The sequence below is a fragment of the Petromyzon marinus genome, chromosome 3 (assembly GCF_048934315.1).
Source record: "Petromyzon marinus isolate PM22_M1 ecotype Great Lakes invasive population chromosome 3, UKy_Petmar_22M1.pri1.0, whole genome shotgun sequence".
In the NCBI taxonomy this organism is placed as follows: domain Eukaryota; kingdom Metazoa; phylum Chordata; class Hyperoartia; order Petromyzontiformes; family Petromyzontidae; genus Petromyzon; species Petromyzon marinus.
Genome location: NC_133669.1, coordinates 5,959,650 through 5,981,661, shown reverse-complemented (window position 1 = coordinate 5,981,661; position 22,012 = coordinate 5,959,650). Strand labels below are relative to the sequence as shown.

Here is a 22,012-nt window from a genome sequence, read left to right as displayed (position 1 = left end):
CACACGTCCTGACAACATCGCTACACAAAACCAGCAGGTTGTTCGGCTTGAATGTTACAGAGGGAGAACGTGTGCATGTGTCCTCTGAATTGGCTAGTACCGTCACCCAGATGTGTATATATACTTGAAAGTCGCCTTGTGAAAGATCCAATGCAGAAGATCCCTGGCTTAGGATCTTCTGCGAAGCTGATGCAGGGCACAACCGCGAACCCGCTATCCGCACAAAACCGTGGCAGTAGCAGTTGATACTGATAATGTACCTGATGATGATGATGGACAAATGGAAAATTTAAAACTCTCCTGCAGTGAACGGTGTTTAGTTCACCACCCAGAACAGAACAATGCATAATCACATTCAACCATTAAGAATATTCAACTATATTTTTATTTACCAGGTAAGGCCCACTGAGCTGTATTGCTCTTTTTCAGATGCGACTTGGCTATCACAAACAATAGCTCAACGCAGTGGCTTATCACGTGGAAATGTATACTCTAAACCCACGTTTCTAAATGTGGAGGGAAAAACCGGAGGACCCGGAGAAAAATCCATGCGACCATGGGGAGAGAGAGAGATACAAACTCCAAATATTCAGGCGACTTCCCGCATACCCGGCGAAGTAGTTACAGTGAGGGAAAAAAGTATTTGATCCCCTGCTGATTTTGTACGTTTTCCCACTGACAAAGAAATGATCAGTCTATAATTTTAATGGTAGGTTTATTTGAACAGTGAGAGACAGAATAACAACAAAAAGATATCAGAAAAACGCACGTCAAAAATGTTATAAATTGATTGGCATTTTAATGAGGGAAATAAGTATTTGACCCCCTCTCAATCAGAAAGATTTATGGCTCCCAGATGTCTTTTATACAGGTAACGAGCTGAGATTAGGAGTACACTCTTAAAGGGAGTGCTCCTAATCTCAGCTTGTTACCTGTATAAAAGACACATGTCCACAGAAGCAATCAATCAATTAGATTCCAAACTCTCCACCATGGTCAAGACCAAAGAGCTCTCCAAGGATGTCAGGGACAAGATTGTAGACCTACACAAGGCTGGAATGGGCTACAAGACCATTGCCAAGCAGCTTGGTGAGAAGGTGATGAAGATCGCTTGCATTGTGATCGAAACGTCGTGATTGTTTTAATATAATTTTATTGTATTTCTACATACGTGACCTTACCGAAAAAACCAATAAGTAAGGTGACAACAGTTGGTGCGATTATTCGCAAATGGAAGAAACACAAAATAACTGTCAATCTCCCTCGGCCTGGAGCTCCATGCAAGATCTCACCTCATGAAGTTGCAATGATCATGAGAACGGTGAGGAATCAGCCCAGAACTACACGAGAGGATCTTGTCAATGATCTCAACGTAGCTGGGACCATAGTCACTAAGAAAACAATTGATAACACACTACGCCGTGAAGGACTGAAATCCTGCAGCGCCCGCAAGGTCCCCCTGCTCAAGAAAGCATATATAAATGCCCGTCTGAAGTTTGCCAGTGAACATCTGAATGATTCAGAGGACAACTGGGTGAAAGTGTTGTGGTCAGATGAGACCAAAATGGAGCTCTTTGGCATCAACTCAACTCGCCGTGTTTGGAGGAGGAGGAATTCTGCCTATGACCCCAAGAACACCATCCCCACCGTCAAACATGGAGGTGGAAATATTATGCTTTGGGGGTGTTTTTCTGCTAAGGGGACAGGACAACTTCACCGAATCAAAGGGACGATGGACGGGGCCATGTACCGTCAAATCTTGGGTGAGAACCTCCTTCCCTCAGCCAGGGCATTGAAAATGGGTCGTGGATGGGTATTCCAGCATGACAATGACCCAAAACACACGGCCAAGGCAACAAAGGAGTGGCTCAAGAAGAAGCACATTTAGGTCCTGGAGTGGCCTAGCCAGTCTCCAGACCTTAATCCCATAGAAAATCTGTGGAGGGAGCTGAAGGTTCGAGTTGCCAAACGTCAGCCTCGAAACCTTAATGACTTGGAGAAGATCTGCAAAGAGGAGTGGGACAAAATCCCTCCTGAGATGTGTGCAAACCTGGTGGCCAACTACAAGAAACGTCTGACCTCTGTGATTGCCAACAAGGGTTTTGCCACCAAGTACTAAGTCATGTTTTGTAGAGGGGTCAAATACTTATTTCCCTCATTACAATGCAAATCAATTGATAACATTTTTGACATGCGTTTTTCTGAATTTTGTTGTTGTTATTCTGTCTCTCACTGTTCAAATAAACATACCATTAAAATTATAGACTGATCATTTCTTTGTCAGTGGGCAAACGTACAAAATCAGCAGGGGATAAAATACTTGTTTTCCCTCACTGTAGCACCTAGCCACCGTGGTGCCCATCGATACAATCTGCTACTCCCTGACGCAATCATCTGGCTCATGCTCCACCTCAATGTAAAATGTTTCCTTGCAGCTCCAGGTCAATATCAGCCGTACGAAGAAGACGACGAATCGGTTCTAAAGGGAGATTAGTATAACACGTAGGCTTTCGCGACGGGAGATTAACTGTATCTATCATAAAATAATAAAAATATAAAACAATAAAATTATCACGACGTTTCGATTGCAACACAAGCAATCATCATCAGGTGTCTATCTTGTTTTGAGTTAATGTAGCCTGCTATCCATTAGCAAAATTCGAGGATTCAGCGCGATTAGTTTTTAAATGAATGACATGGGTATGGGAGCTCAAAGTCCACCGTTCTGCACCACAACAAGGACTTCATTGTTCTGCCCCTAATCGCGCAGTGTCCTCCTCCCCTGGCCCTTCCTCCTCCCATGCCCCTCCAACCATCAACCATTCACCCAATACACAAACTCAACACTGCACAATTGTTCGAGAAGATGAACGCGAAAGACAAAGCATGTGATCAGATGATGCTGCTGCTGCGTTTGCGGTGATGCGCAAGTACAAATAACAACAAAAAACTCAGCACATTCGTTAATGACATATATAACATGCGACGTTTCGGGTAACGGCCCTTTCTCATAGCACATACATGGAGAGGCCAGAGAGACAGAGTGCATATGAGTTGAAAACTGCACTGCGCACCATAGGGCCTGATAAGCAAAACAAAAATCGATGTTTTCGGGTTGTACCGAGTGTTGTTTGGCATGATGTCCGAAGTTTCGCTACACGTGATGATAGCTTCTTCAGGAACTGACCTGAGATAAGACACTGTCCATTGGGAAACATAACATTTAATTATTATCAAGCCCCATAGTGTAAAATGCTGTCTCCAAATCTCATCCCCTCCTATCTGGCTTATGTGTTATGAAGGGCCATTGTCTAAAACGTCGCCTATTATGTTTCCGTTTAAGGCCACAGTGTTATTGACGAATGTGTTTTTAAGCTTACGTTCTCCGTCGATGATGCAGGAAACACTTGCATGAGCACAAGAATAATCACGTCAAGTCGACCGGCACAACTAGAAGACAACGTGAGCGTACGTTATGTATGCATATACTGTGGACGTCTGTGAAAAAAGCGTTTCACAGCTCGTATAGCAGTCCTCCAGTATAAACACAGATTCTAATTCTGTATACCGAAGGACAGTTATTGAAGGCGTCCATGGGATAAAATTATGAAATGAAGAGGCGAGCCAGATCGAGGTAGTTTGGAGATGCTTTTGGAAAAGTGAACGGAATCATGAAAAGCAACATACCGATGTGCCTGAAGAATACGCTTTTTTTGTATAATTGCATGTTATTCGTTTAAAAAAAGGTATGCGCTTAGACTAGTGATCGTGTGTACAAAAAAGTTGCACAGCAAAATATGTAGTTTATACAATTATAATGACTCCGAGAAAGCATTACCGAACATACATTCCTTCAAAAGAGGATATGTATGAAGCAATTCATTTCCGAAAAAGGGGAGAAACCCAGGGTACCTGGAGAAAGCTCACGCACGGGAGGGGGGGGGGGCCTTCACCTGTTTACGGACAAACATAATGGAGGACCCAAACATGCGTTGTTGATGTATTTAGGTTTGGCGCTGCCAGACAACGAGTTCGAAGCTTCTTTCGAGAGGGAGAAAATGTTTGTTCATTAAAATTACTTTCAGTCGCGCCGTTGTTACGGTCTGGCGACGTCACTACGATTGTGTCTCGTCAAGAGTTAAGGGTGTGGATAGACACGGGCACAACACATCTATACAACACAATTGTTCAATCAAAACACAGTACCGTAACTTTGGAAAATGAAGATAGCTAGATAACATTAAGGCATGTCAACTTAAAATGAACAACATTTAGAAAGTTATTTTTAGGGACAAATATAAACACACGTCTCAGGTTAATAAACTACAACAGATTTGTAATTTTGTAAACAGAGTATTATGTGCAATGTTTGTCACATGTTTAAATACGCGTTCCTGTAATCCTGTAATTGACTCCGGTAATTGCAGCACTGCCGAATGTACGTAATACTTTTGGTTTAACCGAGTATGAATTATGTCTCATCAGTGGCTAATGCGTCAGCACTTAGCTCACAGCTCGTCCTTTATGCAAAGCATAAGTCGAGAGGAAGTGCATTCGGGTACTTCAGGATGAGTCGTATACGTCAAGAGCCATTCTATAAATACACGTCTTATGAGCAGGTGAGTCTTCAACGTTACAGAAATTCCCCACGGGTCCAGACTTGTGACTCACCCTTTAGGACAACGCACAGAACACCTGAAGTTAATTTCCTCTCGAAGCCCTCAAGTCAACCTTCACTCAGTGAGACCGTCGCTGGCTCTCCTCTGCTCCTTCTGTATATTCTAGAAGATCATTCCCCCAGCAATACATATTGTCGACTCCCTTGCACCCGTTCAATACAGACTCAAAAGCTTTCCGATTTCCCTCTGCCTCCGACCAGTGCATTGAATAAGGTTGAATCGTACCCCTACACCAGGGGTGGGGAATGTCCGGCCCGTGGGCCGTATAAGGCACCGCGAAATAAAAATTTGGTCTGGCCTTGCCAAGGCAACCGCAGGCGGGACTCGAAATTCAATAAGTCTAGGAGCAAACCTGGAAAAGCAGTTGTGAGTAGCAACATCATCAATACCAGCTAACATCATCACACGCCTCACCGAAGAGAGGCAGTTCCAGCCATCGCATTAGGGGTGAGTTAATTAAATGTTTCGCCAAATATAACAGGCTAATTTTGAAGTTGATAATTTTGTATGGCCCGCGAATGATGTTATAAATATCCAAATGGCCCTCGGCAGAAAAAAGTTCCCCACCCCTGCTCTAGAACCATTCTATAAAATATGCGAGTCTACAACGTCACAGACATGTTCCGTGATTTCAGACTCATGACTCACAATCTCTGTAGGACCCTGCAGACGGTCACATGAATCACTTTACTTGATTTCCCGTCGAAGCCCGTCAACCTTCGCTCAGTGGAAAGTCACTCGTATGCATCTGCTGTTCCCGCAGTTTCGATATTGCTTCCCTCCATGCTGTCGACTCCCTACCCTGACCAATTCGAAGTTAAATGCTCCCCTGTTTTCCTTTGCCTATGACCAGTTGTATGGACCCCGATCCCCCGAAATTGCAGCGTTGTGCGAAAACCGCTAACACCACGGTTCACCATTATTCTGTACCCCACGACGCCACAGAATTTGGCTGCAGGAGCTACAAGTAAAATTTAATGTCGATGTTTGTATATGGGACGATGTCATCGACAAAAGTCGGTGCGCATCCGGTGGTTATATGTTTGCTTGGACGCGTCTCACGACCCTCCTGCGTTTTTGTTTTCTTATCTGGCAAGGTTTCTATGAACCGGAACAAATACATCTTAAATGGGTTGTATCATCAGTGACTTAGGGACCACGTTCGTCAATCGTACTGACTTTTAGCAGGACAATATATCAAAACTCTTATAATCCGCGATATGGGATAACTATTGGACAATCCTTTTATCCATAAACTAGAGGTGCTTCTCTTCTCTTCGTGAAATGAATGAACTTGGAAGCAATGGTGATTTTGTGGGGCAGTTCTTAGTATCCTTGAAAAAAAATCTGTCACGGACATTCGAGTGCATGACGTACTTTCAGCAGGACGCTTCTGGGTGACATCCGCAGATGAAAACATACCGTGGGGTGAATTTACTGCACGAATTCCTCTTATCCGCAAAATCTGCGGATAATAGGACGATGTAGAAGAGATTTAGTGTGGAGCGGTCGAGTGTCCAGATGACAACAGTGGAATGTCATGATAATCTTCAGCGTCTTCTCCACCATTATGACAATTGTTATAAATTCATCAACTTAATCAATGAATCATTATTACCATCATCACGTAATAATGGGATGAATTATAAACAGCGGAAAAAATATTCCAGGTGTGCCTCTTACCTGCGGATAACCGGATTAATCTGACGCATCACACTACTTTGCTTACCCCCCCCCCCGCACCTCCGATTATCACGGTTGTCTACGTACGGTACGAAAGAAGTTCATCGTACATACATCTCTGAACTTTGTATTTTACCAGGCAAGGCACACTGAGCTATACGGCTCTTTTTCAGAAGCGACCTGGCCACAAATGACAGCTCAACGAAGTGGCTTATCACGTGGACATTTTTAGCAGCCAAACACTCTAATGAATGTTTCTAAATGTGGAGGGAAAAACCGGAGACCCGAAGAAAATTCCACGCGACCGTGCGGAGAACATGCAAGCTCCAAATATACAGGCGTCAGGGCCGGAATCGAACCCACGGCTGCCTGCATAACAGGCGAGGTCGTTAACATCTCGCAACCGATAAGAGGAAGACAAAACTCGTGGATAAAGAGGAAGATTCCCGCATCGGCCCGAGCGCGCCGACAATGGCAAAGAGTGGACAATAGGGTCAAAGATAATCGTTAATGTACTGGAGTAGGATAACGTTTCGGGTAATGGCCCTACTTCAGCTCTTATCAAAACCCGTACTAAACTAATGTACTGTTATAAGGCGTGTTAATTATTAAGGCGGCATGTTTTGGATCCGTGAAAGGCTGTTGTACAAAAAATATAAAACGATTCGGTAGATTATTTTTTTCATCTCCGCGTGCGTAACTCAACTTTGGTGGTTTATGAACAAGTTTCTGGGGTTTGTTTTATTCGTGTTGTTACTGCCCTGCTAGTGTATTATTGGCCCCTACGATGTGACATTCGGTGTTAGAATTTTCTGAATAATTCGATGTTTGAAGTTTGAACAAATCCGGATTTGAAGTTGAAATACACACTTTTTTCTCTCTCTCTCAAACACACGAAAGGAAAAATGTAATTTGAAAAATGTGGATGTAGACTCCAACGCCTAAATCCCACTGTTGGGAGTACCGTACATAAATATGGCAATAACTGCACTGGCATGTTTGTCATGACACAGCTCACTTGTACTTAATTGTACTTTTCAATCCACTGATATCCTCTTCGCGACGTCCAGGTCGACGTGAGGATTATTTGACCTTACTTCACTACGCTGGTGAGTGCGGGTTAGTGAAGGGAGCTGAGATGTGGGACCAGACAGGTCCAGTAAAATACTACTTGATGTTGCTGCACAGCACCACACAACGTACCGCACATATAGCACAAAACAAAATAAAAAAAATGTCCGTACATACATCACAACAAGAGCGTAATAACACACGCACAAAATTGGGAGGTACACCAAAAACTCCCAAATCCCTCCTTAAATACCCCCAGCACTCCTCCATTCGCTTCTCTCATCTCCAACCACACCCGCTTCGTCTCTCCCCTCCTTCCTTCTCTCTCTCTCTTCCCTTGCTCTGACATCCCCCACCCACCCACCAACAAACAAACCATCCTCCCCCTCTCTTAGGAACCTCCTCCCCTCTTCCTCTCTCCCCTACCCCACAACTCTGACCGCCCCCCCCCACCTCCCCACCACTCGCCCAGCCACCACCACCACCCCTTTCAATCATCCCTGTGGCACGCGCCCTGGCAGTCCCAGGGAGGAGGAAGCGAGCGAGGCAGGGCGAGCGAGAGGCAAAGAGAGAGAGAGACAGACAGAGGGGAGAGAAGACATCAGCAGTGGACACACTCAAGAGTTCAACAGGCTGTTCGAAGGGACTCTTATTTGGTAAGTGCTCTGGTTGTCTTTACGCGTGGTGTGTTCACCACCCACGCGTAAAGGACTATGATTCAGCGTATGCGTTGCGATGTACGTGTAACAGTGTCACTTTGTACACGAGCACAGTATGTGTGTTTAATACACGTGTACGTTTACCGGACATTTCCCATGTGTACTGTTTGTGTGTGTTGGGATAGTCGTATACAGTACTACTAGTACTACAAATACTGTATTGTGGTAAGATCTGTGTTTACTACATGTATTCCATTCGCTTTATGTGTTGAAATTCTTGATGTACGCGTGATATATACATACTGTTGAGAAGTATAGAGTATTCTCCATATGGTATGTAGATACCAAAGCCTCCTTATATGTACACACATGTACATATATACACGTGTGTGCGTGCGCTATGCAAGTGCTGTAGATGTATAAGGTAAAGGCGCAGCCCTCTAATTTCTTGTTCATGCCACTGCCAGCGGAAGGGCCTTCCCACTATATGGGGCTTCAGAGGGAGCGAATGAGCCCCTCTCTAGACGGTATTTTGCCTACTCTTCCACACAGGCCAGACGTCTTGGGAGAACGAGTATGTGAACTTGTGTATGTGTGCTTTTGCACATGCACGTGTGTGTGTGTACCATGCGAGTATTGTGCCCCACAGAGAGTATGCTTGCTGCATGTGTATTTGCATCGTGTATAAAAGAAACGTGCTGTTGTGAGTAATTGTAGACTTGTGTTCTCACAAATAACGGTGTTGATTCTCAGTCTATGTGTGCTCCCCTATATGCTCGTCACAAGTGCTTTCCAGGCAGTACGTGTGAGTTTGAGCTTTAATTGGCACAGTAACACGTGTGTGTGTGTGTGCTGTGGTTGCTCTGTCTAGTTGTACACGTGTGTGTGTGTACTGTCGTGCGTGTAAGTACATAGCCAGAGCTAGCGCCAGAAATGAGACATTCCCATTGACTTCTCACAAAGTAGTAACCGTTTTATCGACCTGAGAGATAATGGGTTGAGTTTAACCCCACGTGGCTCGCGTATCTACCCGAGTGTTTGCAAGCGCACGCATGGGTATGGAGAGAGAGAGAAGAAAGAGAGATAGGGGTCGCGCAACGGTTACCGGGCGCTACCCTAGAATCCCGGTGTCCTGAGTTTGATTCCTGTCCACGGCTGGCTAACAACGTCAGCGGCGAGTTACATCCCAGATCCCACCCGCGGCTTATCATCCTCTCATCAACTCGCACCGACTAAGCCCGTCGTTGTCAACTTGCTGGTCAAACGAACCCCCCCCCCCCAAAAAAAAAAAACGTTGGGACGTCTTTGTCGAGCAGTTCTTGTAGATGGATACAAGTGCGGTGGAATAAGCCGAGTTCGATTCCTGCTCACGGTTCCAACAACGCCATCTACGATGATTTGACACCGGTCCTCTCCTGGGACGAAAACGAGCATTCCCCTTTCACACAGGCGATCGCTCGCTTAACAGCGCTCGCCCCAAAAGTCCGTTAGAGGCTTCGCGGTGGGATCGCTGTCTTCGTGCGTTGGGACAAGTACGCACATGATTTCGGCGTGATATTTCCCATTGTGTCCCTGCAAACGCTCTCTCTCTCTCTCTCCAATTGTTGCAGCGAACTTGCGTGGCGTCTTTCCTTTGGCGCCGTTTGTTTTTCTCGTATTCATCCCTGAGCACAACTCGGGCGAAACTTCCTGAGCAAGTTTATTCCAACATTCGCGTCTGCTAACCACCACGGCTGATGATGACGACAATGCCCGGGCTGTCGTGGTTTTGGAACACGTGAACATACCTTGTTGTTGTTACTTGAGAGGAGAGACTCAAGTGATGGATCATGTGTGATTTTTTTTTTACTTTCTATAATGTGATGTGATGTGTTGGGTTTTCCACCACCACCACCACCAGCACCCAAAGACTTTGTATTCTTAGCTTGCCATGCTGCACCAGGCTGTGGAATTGTTTCTACATCAATATAGTCATACACGTGTGACATATTTGTTAGTCCACTGCTGGATGAGGGCTTCCTCACGGCGTGCAGGCCGTGGAGGATTATGTGACCATATTCTTCACCACCACGCCGGTCAGTTCTGCTCAGACAATGCAGGGAACACAGACGCGGGAGCATAGAAATACAACACAACATTTCATTTTGCTGTACCGTCCTGTGCTCTACCTCTACGTAGCCCGGCATGTAAAGCATACGAATTCAAAAATGTTGACTCTCACGCACGCTATTCGAGGCGTGTATCATGGAGCTGCAGTGAATGGAAGAAAAAAAGAAATACATATTTTTAATTCATAAAAGTAACGTCTTTCCTGCCTCGAATTTGAAATTCAGTAACTAACGAACCTAGCTTGATCTTTTGCCCGACAAAGAGCTCGATTCACATGAAGCTATTTAGACTGTTATTCCACCCCGTTTTGGTGGAATAACTGCTGTTTTTGTGGAAACTCGGCCAACTTTTGCCGTGACGCAGCCTGCAATGGTGGAACGGATCAAGGTGGGCAGGGTTAGGGTGTAGCTGGAGACAGAGCCATAGAATTGCTTAAAATGTCCAGCATGAGCCGTGGGCGGTGCTCGTGTCATGGTGTCACGATGCCCATGGTAGAGTGCTCTTCTCCTTCCCCTAGCTGATTCTTAGCCGTCAGGTTCAGTGAGGAATTGTGCTCCACCCTTTCCTAGCAAAAAAAAAAAATGGTAACCAAACTTTGGTACCAAGTTTTGCACGATGATGGTGGAACGATTATCCTGGAGATATTTTTTTTGACGGTGAATTGTCCCCAGAGACGGTCTTAACTCCGTTACCACTCGTACATCCAAGCTGAGTCTGCATGGGACCCTCGTGGTTTAATGTGGTTTTGCCAATAGTATTTGCCCATTAAATCTGTAAAACTCTGGCCTCAAAATACATCCGAATCCAAACATAGGCCAGGAAGCTGGGTTAATAATTTCCATTGCACTTGGCATCAGCGAGTACACTTTAAAGGATTTCCCCGAGTCGAGATTGTAGACTATATATTCGTTATTTCAACCACCACAATTTACGGCCACAGCAGCTCCAGCCTCTAAATCAGAAGACTCCCTGACTGCACCCTGCTCTGTCCTTATATAGTCCCAACCAGTTCTGCAACCCTCCGATTAATTCCCAATTATCCAATCCACTCATCAAATTGCCTGTACACACATGTTGTCCATTACGTATGTGGGTGCAGACTTTTCCCCCAGAGCCCCATCGCTTTAGCCAATTATTTTTGACAGGACATCTCTCTACACATGTAACATCAGCAACATGACTTGGGTTCTGCAGTGGAGAGAAAAAAAACCCAATCTGGTGCGTCCTGAGCTGAGATCAGCTGTCCATGGCATTTAACCCCCGGTGCGCCTCTGCTGTTAAGTGTAGAGGGAAACAAAATGTAATTAGTGAGATTGGCTTTAGGTAATAATCAGCGACTCTGGAGGCATGTATGTGTTTCACCTTCATCAGCGCACCCAGGCATGCCACTTCCAAGGCAACACAGAGTGTGGTTTGCCGAGCAGGGACAAAAGCCGGGAGTCATCTGTTGGGGCAGGGAGGCGGGGGGGGATGGCATTGAAAGTTGTAAGCACGTACAGAACGGCGAGATTGATAGCGCTGCTTAAGCGGGTTATAAACAAAAGATATAAAGTACTCTCATACTATTAAGCCCATGGCCAAACTCACCCCGAAAGCGCCCGATCTCAGCAGGTGTCAGAAGATCAGCATATTTGAACCTGGATAGTGCTTGGGGAAAGATGACTCTTATGCATAACAGGCGTTACACGTTCTGGGGCTACATTGTGAGCAGCTGAGTGCAGTGAATTAAACATCCATTGTTGTCCTGTACTTATATGCTCCTGCATATATGCTCCCCACCTTCACCAACCCCTAATGATCAGCATGCCAAAAGCGGAGTCGGCATAACCTCAACAACCCGCATTGCTTGGCACGGGGAAGCCTTCATCCAGCAGTAGAATGACAATGGTCCGTGCATGTATGTGGACAGCAACATTATATTATTAAACGTTGTGCTCATTGTGGCGCAGTGGAGGCCGCTGACGTCGCCGGTGAGCAGGGCTGGCCCTATGAGGATGCCGGGGTGGGCCCTGCACCACCAAATGTCCCTTTGGCACCACCCAAGTGCGCTCACCTTAGCGGAGAATCGCTCTCACGTTGGCCAACCCACAGGCAGCTCTTCCCCCATTGGAGGGCAGCTGGAGCTGTGGGTCTGCTGATGAGCCTTCATGAGGGTGAAACGCGTCTGTGTCTCGCGCGCTGCAGGCTGCCAAACGCTTCTCTGGAATTCTTCTCAGCCGAAGGATTCTATACGCACACGTTTACAGTGCAGACTGTAGAGTATGCCCTGCGTTGTATAGGTTAACACGTCGTACCTAGATGTTGGTCTGTTCCTTACAACAATTGGATTTTTTTTTAAAGTTCTTCCGTTTCTATAAACATTCTTTTGCCATTCATTCCAAATCCTCAAGACACCCTTTTCTCACTAAAGCAATATGTAAATTGCCGATCAGTTATCTGTCTCCTGATCATTCGCCTTTCCATCAAGACGTTGTCTTTCTTTGGCAATAAATTCCCTCTTCTGATGTGTGTTTTCGAGCTTTAGCCGGTGTTGTTTGGCATGATGTCAGATGTTTCTCTGCACGTGCTGAGAGCGAAATGTCAGTCTTTGTGCCAAACAACTCGCGTTACGACCCGACAATACATCCGAGAGCTTCGCAGCACACCTGTGAAAACCTGCGCTGTCTTTCTCCCTGTGCACGTCTCCTGACGTACTGTGTTGACGCGTCTGCGTTCCTCAAGGCATTCGACTTGTGTTTAGCTCCGCTTCTCTTACGGAATTCTGTTATCTCCTTGCATCTTTCAACCCATTATTTACATGTGTCAATCAGTGCCTGAGCATCTCCGTTGATCAGTTTTGCATATTCCTGTCTCTCTAAGGGAATTCTTTCAGTCACCCTGTCTCTCTGCAAAAGCATTTTTTGTTTCAATTTTGTTCCTGCCAGTCTCACAGTTTCTCTCAAAATATTACTTGCGTATCACGTATTTTTTTTTAAGCACATACCAATGTCTTCTCTCACTCGCATTGCGAATCCCTCTCACAATATATACTCCCTTTGTGTACGTGTGCGCGGGAGCCCGAGGGGTTCGCCGTGCATTTCTCTCAAGGAAATATCTCCCTCTCTCTCTCAACTCCTCAAGACAACATGTGCATCCAAAGCTGACGTTCACCTCCCGGTGTCTTCATCTCCCGGTGTCTTCATCTCGCTGCATACAAGCACGCCTCCACCTCAAGTCATTTGTTTTTCCCATATCTCCATTTCTGACTCTGTCTCATCCACTCCGATCAGGTGCAGCTTTCAAGTTGATATTTTATGACAATAGCAGGGAATTCCTGACCACACACGACAACAACAAAAAAAACCGCACTGTTTAACTTCCTCTTTATGCAATGGCATTTGTGTATCCTGTGTGTGTAATAACTCTGAGTGATGAGATTGGGATTTGTTTTGTCGTGTGACGCAACCTGCACTGGTCCACTTGCTAACACAGTCACCAACATCATACGTTACCTCATCATCGTAACTCACAGCCGTTTGTCAAGCCACTGCTGCATGAATGACTTCCCAACGCCAGCGTCAGTCATCGGGGGTTATTTGACCGTACTTCACCACGCTGCTCAGTGTGGGTTGGCAAAGAGTGGGAACCAGCCCCGGTATCATATATATCACTTCGCCATGGCAGGGAATAGAAACTTAAGGATAATTATTTGTAGTGCAGTTGGATAACCACTGCACTGCCATCCCCTTCCCTTCCTCCGAAAAAACAATACACTCAAAAAAGATTTTTTTTACTGGACTGATTTCAGAATATGTGTTCAGTTTAACCCCAATACAGGAACTACACCTTATGCAGGAATGCTTAATTACAGTCCGAGCAAATTAGGAGTGGCGCGATAGCTCTCAAGGTTACATTCTAGAAACGCTATCCCGGGGGCTGCAAGACACAGAGTTGACCTGTGCCCTCTGAAAATTTCCAAAGCTAAGCTAAAATGCAACTTTTATATTTGACCAGGTAAGGCCCACTGAGCTATATACCTCTTTTTCAGAAGCGACCTGGCCACAAATTACAGTCCAATGAAGTGGCTTATCGTGTGGAAATGTATAGTTGCCAAAATAATCTAAAAAAAACCGAAGGACCCTGAGAAAAATGCACACAAGCACGGGGAGAACATGCAAACTCCAAATATAAACAGGCGTCAAGGTCGAGATCGAACCCACGACCTCCTGTATACCAGATGACGGAGTTAACATCCCGCCATGCTGGTAGATGGGTCTCCACTAGAGGTAACTCTAGATGGCCCCTGCAGATGGTATTTGGCCCTACTTGTTCATGCTGGCAAGACGACTTTGAAGGTGCAGGGGTTACTCACACTTTACTCCACCACACGTGACCTGCCGATTGGTTATTCATTTGTACTGCTGGACTGAAGCGGGAGGGTGGGGGAGGGGCAGATTTATGAAACTTGTTCATAGTTTCAACTGCCGTGCCGAGAGATCGAACCTGGTGCCCTTTGGATTGCAAGTCCATTGTTCTAATCGTTACATGTGTGGCTCATGAGAAATATAATATATTCTCATGCTGAAGGGTTATTGACTAATATGCAACAGTCCTGCAAACAAACAAAAAAACCCCGTCAACAGTACCCTCCCAACTCCCGCCAGTGGGCCCCAAATTACGAAGCTGGCGGTCCCACGTGGCCCCACGTGGGCCCACACATTATGCTTGACGGTTACCCCTGCTTGTCCGTAATCCTATTTTCTAACACTAAATCAATCCCAAACACCAACGTTAGCCCATTCCCTAAACACAAAATTACACTTTTTTACTAATTCTGTCATTCACCCTAATATCATTTACGGTTCACCATTTGCTGAACGTGAATGATCCTAATTATCCTAATCCCGAATTTTGAATCCTTCCGTCATCCCCATTAATTACACCCAACGCCTACATAATCCGAGCATTAGCACCAGACACTCACAGCAGAGTGTATCAGTGTTTTTGTGGTCAGTGAGTGTGCGATGGGGCGTGTTTGTGTTTTTTTTGCATTCCATACATGGTGCGTTTTCTTGCATCATCCGCCGCTGTACGTGTGCGTGTGTGTGATATTGAGTGTATCATTGAGCATGCATGTCTGGCTGGGTGGAGCCGTTGTTACAGCAATTGTCTACCCGCCGTCATAAAGGCATAAGTTCAAATTCCTCTTGGGGGTCAACTCGAATTTGTTACCTTACTGGGGTGAGAAAAAAAGTCAAATAGATGTTTTTTTTAATGAAAAGATTGATGCCTGCCATGGTAATGTTTTCCACTACTGGTTCAATGTTACCAGCGAAGATTATTTGAGGTGTATACTTTCATGTATAGTGTATTATTGTTTATGTATCCAGTATTTTATGTATACATCAATAGAGAAGACCTGCTCGATTGTTATTGTTCCACGCTACAAACACAGAAACCTGAATTCGACTCCCGGCCATGGCTAGTACTCGTGGCGAGTGATATCATAACTGTTCCTGGGCCTCCCCTAGGTCGTCTCAACCTCAAATGATCACCTGGTGCATCTTATAGATATCAGCACTGGAGAGACAATGGTGGCTAGGCATGGCCGCTGACACCTCCCCCCATCCCATGCATGGTCTTATAAAGTGTTCGGAGCACTTGCCCCAACATTCTACACGGTGGATCTTTGTTTCTCTGTTTTCTGTTTGTATTCAGTGCATTACCCTGGTGTGGGGGACCAATGATCCTCGGTTTAATTTTCGTACGGCGGCGAGAAGTTCTGCAAACAATATTTACCCCTTCAGCCGAACTAATCGGGGATTAGAAGGGAGAATCTTTATTTATTTTTTGACCGAGCAACGACAATGTGTTTCTGATTTTAGTGGGAAAGGCTTCGCGTAGTGACAGGAGTGACGGGAAGGCAACGTGTGGTCCACTGAGCTATTTGTGTAAACCCACGACTTTAGCCCACAGTTGGTTAAAAACACCACAAAAAATACCCCATCCCTGTCGTAGCGTGTACGTCTTGTGTGTATGGGGTGGGAGAGTCCCCACGACCCCACCGGCCAGGAGGCCTTCCCACTTGCTCGATAACATCTCTTGGAAGAAAGTGGATGAGATAACCGTCTGTTTATGTTTTGTCCTGCTGGGAAGAAAGCCTCTCCTGTGTATGTGTGTTGAGAGGTTTGTTAAGTCTGAGTTGTGTGCGCACGCTGTCTGGTCTCGCCAGGGTCTACCGTCGCTCTTACCATCCGACACACAGCTGGAATGATGAGCTGATTTATTGACTAAACATAGCACATATAAAGCAATTGTGAGATGGCTATAGTTTATGGCACGACAATATCTTGTGTCCAGACTCAGGTCCTGTCTGTTAGTCTAAGTAACGTGTAAGAAATCATGACTCACATGCTTTGACGGCTGCATTGCGGCTCTAAGAAGGTGCATTCATGCCCCACCGCCTCCACCACTCGGGCGCTGACCAGAGTAGTGAAGTATGGTCACATAACACCCACAACTAGTACGGCGTGGCGAGGCCCTCATTCAGCAGTGGATTAACAAAGGGCTGTATGTGAACATTATTGTTGTTATTATAACCACTATTATTAGCGTCACTATTATTATACAAAGTGGCAGGGGAGGATGGCATGTAGTGTTCCTGAGTTTGTTATTTTACCCTCCCATTTAGAGTTTACAGTTAGATAAACGTTTGGAGGCCAGATGACTGCGGGCCCGTGGAGATTAAACGCAGACAGGGGGAGGGAGTTTGAGAGGTACAGCAAACACGAGATAAAGGCACAATGGCATAGTCAGAGGAATAACAGCACAAGAAGGAAATTCAAAGTGATACTGGACTGGAATGCCAGGTATACAAACACAGACGAATGACACAGGTGACTCGGGACAGATGACAATCACGACACTGATGAGGTAAAAGGAGAAAGATAAAGGCACAGCCCCTGCAATTGTACCTGCTTACCATGTTTTACAGCGCTGTAGAAGCTGTCATTATTATTCGTGATCGGATTGCCTGCGACGAGAGGAAGCTCAGGGGAGCCCCTCGAAAAGGATATTTGGCTGACTGCTCTCACGTAGGCCAGACGTTCTTGGAAGCCTGGCGAGGTACACTAGAGTTATTATTATTAAGAGGCAAAGCAACTTAAATATATATTCTGGAGCCAGAGTGAGTCAAAGATGTTGAGTAGAGAGGGCGTGGATTTGAGGTTAGAGGAGAGGGTTGAGGGTTGGAGAGAAGGGGAAATTGACTTAGGTGATGAGTAGGGCTGGGGGTGTTAGTTGGGGGTGTTGGACGGCGAGCGCGAGGACTGGGGGCTGCCTCCAAGCAACAACGGAGGGCAGATGAGCGGGCGCTCACAACAACGTGCGGAGCGCCGGGCGGATAAAACGCAGAGAGTTGGCACGGTGGGGGGGAGCACAGTTGACGGCATCTGCCAAGTCATCTCATGTCAGTTAACCCATGGCACCTGGGTCTGTTCCGATCACACCCCAGCGTCACGCCAGATTTTTGCTTTTAAAACCCCAGAAAGTAACGCGCTTCCCTCGAAGGGCTGCGTTCTTCTATGATTAATTTCGAGAACCCCCCCCCCCCCCCCACCGTGCCACCACGACCGACTCGGCACGCACGCAAATCGTGTTACGCAATGACCATACAGCTCTCGGTATTTCAGAGCGCCCGTGCGCGCTCTCTCTCTCTCTGCCTCTCCATCCTCCCTCCCAACAAAAACAAACGTGTTTCGCATTACAGTCGCTGTACGGCTTTGAGCTAATTTGCAGGCTACGGTGAAGAACCGATATTGACAGGACGCACGCGCGTGTGTGTGGATATAAATGTGTGTGTGCGCCTGTGTGTGTGTGCGTCTGTGTGTGTGTACGCGCGCCTGTGTGTGTGTGTGCGTCTGTGTGTGTGTGTGCGCCTGTGTGTGTGTGTGCGCCTGTGTGTGTGTACGCGCGCCTGTGTGTGTGTACGCGCGCCTGTGCGTGTGTGTTTAGGGTGCGGTAGTGTAGCGGTTAGCGCGCTGCGCTATGAACACGGCGACTCGGGTTCGATTCCCGCTCACGGCCAACACCGGTGACGATTATCTGAACCGGTCCTGGGCCTCCCCTAGGTCGACTCAGCCTGAAATGAGTACCTGGTGAGGTGTGTAAACATCGCCACTGGGGAGACAAAGGCGGCCGGGCGTGGTGCTAGCCACCCACCCCCTTCGTGTGCCGCGCCGGCCTTCAAAGGTGCTGGCCGACAGCACTTGCCCCTGCAGTCTGTTAAGGCTATATGGGGTGCCTCTGTCTTTGGTGTGTGCATGGGTGTATGCAGAGCTGTGTGGGTGTGAAAAGGTGGGTGGGTGGGGGTGTGTGTGTGCGCGCGTGTTTAAAAGGTTCATTATATAGAGTGGAGTGTTTAGTGTGTGGGGGAGTCTCGTGTTGTGTGTTTAACATTCATGTTGGTCGTTTAGAATTTGGCGTGTGCATCATGGCATGCATGTGTGTTTGAACAGTTACGGTATAAACGGTGAATCTATCTCTTTTGCGAATATGTACTCTGCTGTATAGTATTGCAAATTGTTTGATGGTATTAGAGCAGTGTATATATGTTTGGAAGTGTGTTATGTCTCGAGTTTAGCGGGACGTGTATGCCTAAACGTGTAAGCTTGTATGTTTATGTTTGTGCAGATTACGGGAATGTATGTTTGGGCTGTATGTGTGTGCACGGGGCGATGTGATGGAGATGTGATTAGTACGATATTCTGCCCTTCAGTTTATTGGACCCCACATGAGTGTGATAAATGCGTGGTAGAAGAAGACTGTCCTTCGTATGTTCTGTGAACTTGGTCGAGCTGAATGGTTACGAACTTTGACGGGTATATTTTCACGGTATATATTTCCGCGGTATAATTTCGCGGGTATATTTTCACGTCCTTCGTATGTTCTGTGAACTTGGCGTAATTGCATGGTTACTACATTTGGCGGGCTATATTTTCACGTTATCGCGTGGTTTACACATACCCCCCCCCCCCCGAATATGCCAACTTCGCTGTAGACAATTATTTTCTGCCGTACCAACTCATAACTTTCAAACAACGTGCAAGAACGTGCAAAACCGACAACCGTGTGATCTCCCCGCTCTCTAACGTGAAGGGTTGCACTAGCCTGCGCGATGTCCCTACGGGCACTTTGTCTCGTGGACACCTGTGAAAAAGGGCTTCATAGCTCGTCGGATTCCTTCCAGTTTAAATGAAGATTCCGATTCTGATGGTAAAACTGTTCCCACGGGATCCGTGCAAAAGAGACACTTCTCAATGTGCCATCTCAACTGGATGAAAGCAAAGTCGCATCGCCTGCGTCAATTTACAACGTCCATGGTTGGAAAGAAAATAAAACATAGACACGCAACAGCGCCGAATTTCCAAACTTCAATACTCTTTGGTTCTATTCGGTAAAGTCGCGTAGGTAAAAAATAAAACAACAAAAATCACGACGTTGTTTTATTTTTTACCTACGTGACTTTACCTAATAGAACCAAAGAGTATGGATCCTTGCAGTCACGAAAGCTTCAAATCTAGAATCCAAACCTCAACCCCACCCAACCCCACGCCCGATGTTCGGTCACGCTAAACAAGTTGGGAACGTGTGTGCGTGCGCACTCGTGTGTCAATTGCAGGATTACATGCAGGGCCAACAAAGGCGCGCTGGGACGTCTTACGACCAGAGCCGTTAAGAGCGTGCGGATTTAAACGGAACGTCCGAGGGAGGGCCGCGCGTGCTTCCTCGCAGCCGCTCACGAAGGGCCTAAGCGGCAGGGGAGGAGGTCGTCGGGACACCGTCGCTCGGCATCGCGGCACGCTGGAGTTCCGCCGCGCTGGGGCGCCGCTTGGGATGGCCGGTTTGGACTGCCCCACTCCTCCAGTGCGTACCCTCGAGGACCTCACTCTGGACTCGGGCTACGGTGGCACGGGCGGCTCGTGCAGATCCCTCAGCTTCTCCTCGCTGCAGTGCGGCTCGCTTACCCGCACGGCCCGCGGCGCCGGCGCCGGAAGCCCCGGGAACGGTGGCGGCGGCAGCACCGGCGGCAGCGCCGGGAAAATCGCCGGAGGGGGTGGTAGTGGCGGTGCCGCCCGTGGCGGCGGCGGAGTAATAAGTGGCGGTGGCGACGGCGGCGGCGCTGGCGGCGCTGGCGGCGACGGCCCGGGTGTCGTGGGAGGAGGAGGAGGAGGAGGAGAAGGCTCGGCCGGGTCACGCAGCGGCCACGGCAGCTGCGACACGGTGAACACGGCGCTCGCCGAGGACGGCGAAGGCGCGGCGGGCCCCGCGGGGAACTGGACTCGCCTGCCCGGCTTGGAAGAGGAGGATGCCCCGTGGAACGTGCGCGACGTCGCGGTGATGCTGGCCCAGGGCAGGGCCCGCGAGGCCGTGGCGGCCGGGCGGGTTCCGCAGGAGGTGGTGGCCCACCTGTCGTCGATGGCCGGCGTGGCGCTGGTGCGGCTGGCCCGCGAGGCGCAGAGGCTCAGCCTCGTCTATGCCAGGTGAGCGACTTCGGTTGCTTTTGCCCGCTGTTTGGTTTTACTTGCATCACTTAGGTCGCCCGTTGTGAGTCGATATATAATATGTAAATCGTGCAACATTTGTTGACATGCTGTTTTGCCTCTCATCAAATTGTTGTAATGACACTGTCTGCAACGGATAATGTTATTGTCGTTGAGGTGCGTTTAGCTAGAGGCATAGGGAGTGTGTGTCACAATACCACTCACGGTTTCTATTTGTATTCATGTCTTCCTGTCACTTCGCATCCGTGTTGTCAGCCTGACATCTCTGTGTCTGCGTGCCTCGGTATCAGTCTGTCTGTGTGTGCATGCCTGTGGGGAGGGAGAGCGTAGTGGTTAGCGCACTGTGCCACAAACCTGGCAAATCCGAGTTCGATTCCAGCTCGCGACCAACATAGGCGACGATTATCTGAACCGGTCCTGGAAGTCCCTTAGGTCGACCCAGCCATGAATGAGTGCCTGGTGCAATGTGTGAACGTCGCCATTGAGGAGACGAAGATGGCCTGGTGTGGTGCTGGCCACCCACCCCTCCGTGTGCCGTGCCAGCAATTCATAGGCTGGTACGGCCCATGAAAAGGATTAGCACGGTTGGCTACGCATAGGTGCGAAAGAAGTCCAACATACATACATGCGCAGGTGTTCGCCAACAGCGCAAATAATCTGGTCTAATACGTGCGTGTAAACGATTCGCCCGCCCTTTTCGCAATTTTGACGAAACCGTTACGGTTTTGGCCCAAAAAAAATTCAATTCAAATCCCCCGCCCCCCCCCTCCCCGGGCCCCCCTAAAAAAAAAAATCGCATTACGAACACGAACCCATGAAACCCCCGTGTTGACCTCCTTCCCGCAGGTGCACGCGGCACGAGGTGGAGAGCGCGGCGCGCGTCGTGCTGTCCCGCTCGCTGGCCGACGCGTGCCTGGCCGGGGCGGCCCGCGCCCTCTCGCTCTACGGCCTGAGTGGCGGCGAGCGCGGCTGGCGCGGCAAGGCGGAGCGCTGCGGCCTCTCGCTGCCCGTGGGGCGGCTCCACCGCTGGATGGCGGAGGCGCGCGTGGCGGCGCGCGTGCACGAGCACGCGGCCATCGCGCTCGCCGCCTGCGTCGAGGCCCTGGTGGACGAGGTGGCGGTGCGGGCGCTGGCCGCTTGCGCCGTCGGGGACGAAGACGAGGAGGCGGCGGCGGCGGCGGCGGCGGCGGCGGAGATGACTGCGGGCCAGGATGGGGCGCACGAGAAGAAAGAGGAGGTACGCGTCGATGAGGTCGCCCGTCGTCGCTGC

General features: G+C 48.0%; 1 protein-coding gene across 1 annotated transcript in view; it reads left to right on the top strand.

Moving 5' to 3' along the window:
* The first annotated feature begins 7,763 nt into the window (after nt 1–7,763).
* The window catches only part of ABTB2 (ankyrin repeat and BTB domain containing 2), a 104,077-nt gene continuing 89,828 nt past the window's right edge, over nt 7,764–22,012 (top strand). Inside the window, exons 1-3 of the mRNA XM_076073101.1 lie at nt 7,764–8,089; nt 19,860–20,721; nt 21,589–21,979. Of these exons, the coding sequence (XP_075929216.1) occupies nt 20,075–20,721; nt 21,589–21,979 (1,038 nt within the window). The 5' untranslated portion in view covers nt 7,764–8,089; nt 19,860–20,074. The remainder of the gene's footprint in view (nt 8,090–19,859; nt 20,722–21,588; nt 21,980–22,012) is intronic.